The sequence below is a fragment of the Haliotis cracherodii genome, unplaced genomic scaffold (genome assembly GCF_022045235.1).
Source record: "Haliotis cracherodii isolate W230 unplaced genomic scaffold, xgHalCrac1.p SCAF_2, whole genome shotgun sequence".
Lineage (NCBI taxonomy): Eukaryota > Metazoa > Mollusca > Gastropoda > Lepetellida > Haliotidae > Haliotis > Haliotis cracherodii.
In genome coordinates, this window is record NW_027266275.1 from 73,362,255 (window position 1) to 73,364,049 (window position 1,795).

The 1,795-nt window shown below is 49.4% G+C and overlaps 1 protein-coding gene across 1 annotated transcript; it reads left to right on the forward strand.

Moving 5' to 3' along the window:
• The first annotated feature begins 432 nt into the window (after window positions 1–432).
• Window positions 433–798, forward strand: LOC139467787 (uncharacterized). The gene has a single exon (XM_071249293.1). It carries the CDS (start codon window positions 433–435, stop codon window positions 796–798), a length of 366 nt encoding a protein of 121 aa, XP_071105394.1.
• The last annotated feature ends 997 nt before the right edge of the window (window positions 799–1,795 follow it).

The window sequence follows — 1,795 nt, forward strand, 5'->3', positions numbered from 1 at the left end:
CCCGACGACTTCGCGCATGCGTGAAGTCGTCGTGGCAATTTTTGTTCCCGCTTTGTCCCGCTTGACGGCACGCTTCAAATCCCGCTGTTTGCGTATGTATATAAACTCCAAAGTGAAGATACGCTTCATTCCTCGACTCGCTGTGGACGATACAACATGCTGAATACCAGAAACACTGTTATTGCAGAACAGAGAAGGTGTCTATATCTGGCAGCTGCAGGACTATAACTTCTTGAAGAGCAGGAGAAAAGGCAGCAAGAGCAAGAGGAAGAGCATGAGAAAGAAGAAGAGACAACCCTAACTAGAACAAGGAAAGCAAGGACAGTGTGAGATAGGCAATGGTTGGCTAGAAGACATGAGTTCGGGCATTATGATCAACTATTGATAGAACTCCACAACGAAGATCCCAGAGTCTACAGGAATTACCTGAGAATGACACCAGACCTGTTCCAAGAGATGGTGGAGAAGTTAACCCCTCACCTTATGAAACAGACCACATTAATGAGAGAACCGCTTGAAGTTGGACTCAAGCTGGCTGCCACCCTCCGTTTCCTAGCCACTGGAAATTCCTATCCAAGTCTACAGTACAGCTTCAGAGTTGAAGCAAGTACAGTCTGCAAGTTCTTACCAGAGGTGTGCAAAGCCATCATTGAGGTCTTCAGGGACGAAGTGCTCAGCTGCCCCGAAACTGAAGAAGAGTGGAAGGATGTTGCTGCGATGTTCAGCACCAGATGGAACTACCACAACTGTCTGGGGGCCCTGGACAGCAAGCACGTTGCTATGAAGAAGCCACCCTAAGCAGGCTCCCTCTTTTATAATTACAAGGGCTTCCACATCATTGTACTCATGGCAGTTGCAGATGGTGGGTATAAGTTCTTGTATGTTGATGTTGGGACAGAGGGTGGTGCCCCATTGAGCCAGTCCTTCTGTCTCTTGTCATGCAGCTGTGGGTTGTCTTTTACATATTCTGCTAATTTCATGGTACCCTCATCTGTCCACTTATACACAGGAATTTCTTCCTTGGACACTCTGATTCTCTTCTTCTGTTTTACTGTGGGCTCTTCTTCACTTGATGGTTCTATTTGGTCTGTAATAACTTCAAAATGTGTCTGTGGAACAACATCCACGCTTGAGCAGGAGGAAGGAGGAGAAAGATCCCTCTCCCTGTCTGCAATCTCTGTCTCTTTCTTTCTCTGTCTCTGGTCTGTCCTCTTCCTGTCTTTTCTGGACTGGTCTTACCCTTCTTCTATGGACTTTCTCCTTGTAAGGCAGGTTGTCCGTTTGCTAGCAAGTTGCAGAATGGCCAGGACCCGCTTACATACGCATTGACGCGAGCGCCGTCGTCGCTCATTGGTTGGGAACTACGCGCGAACAATGCGTAAACACTTTCTGAGCAGTCCGTGCATTGAGCGAATGGTTCGTGACGTGCACGACCTATGCGTGAGCTGGGCGTTCCATGATTACGTGAACAACTCGTGACAACACCCTAACGACCGCACGATCACTCCGCGACACGCTCGAATGCGTGAACGCGGCGCGAACAGGCGCGCCCACAACGTGGACAGTTCATGACCAATGCGTGGCATGGCGTGTAGTGGATTCCCATGGCACGCATCATCAGCAGTGTTCGCGCCGAGTTCGTGCAGTGTTCACGCATGGTTCACGCAAGTGGCACGCACATGGCACGACAATTGATGCGTGCCGAATTTTTGAACATTTCAAAATTCTTTCCACGACATGGCACGCACCCCCGCACCCTTCACACACTCCTCACGCTCGTTCCCGAAGACTTTAA

Excerpts from the sequence above, each read along its gene's own strand:
- LOC139467787 (XM_071249293.1), top strand. The coding sequence starts at position 433 with ATGACACCAGACCTGTTCCAAGAGATGGTGGAGAAGTTAACCCCTCAC.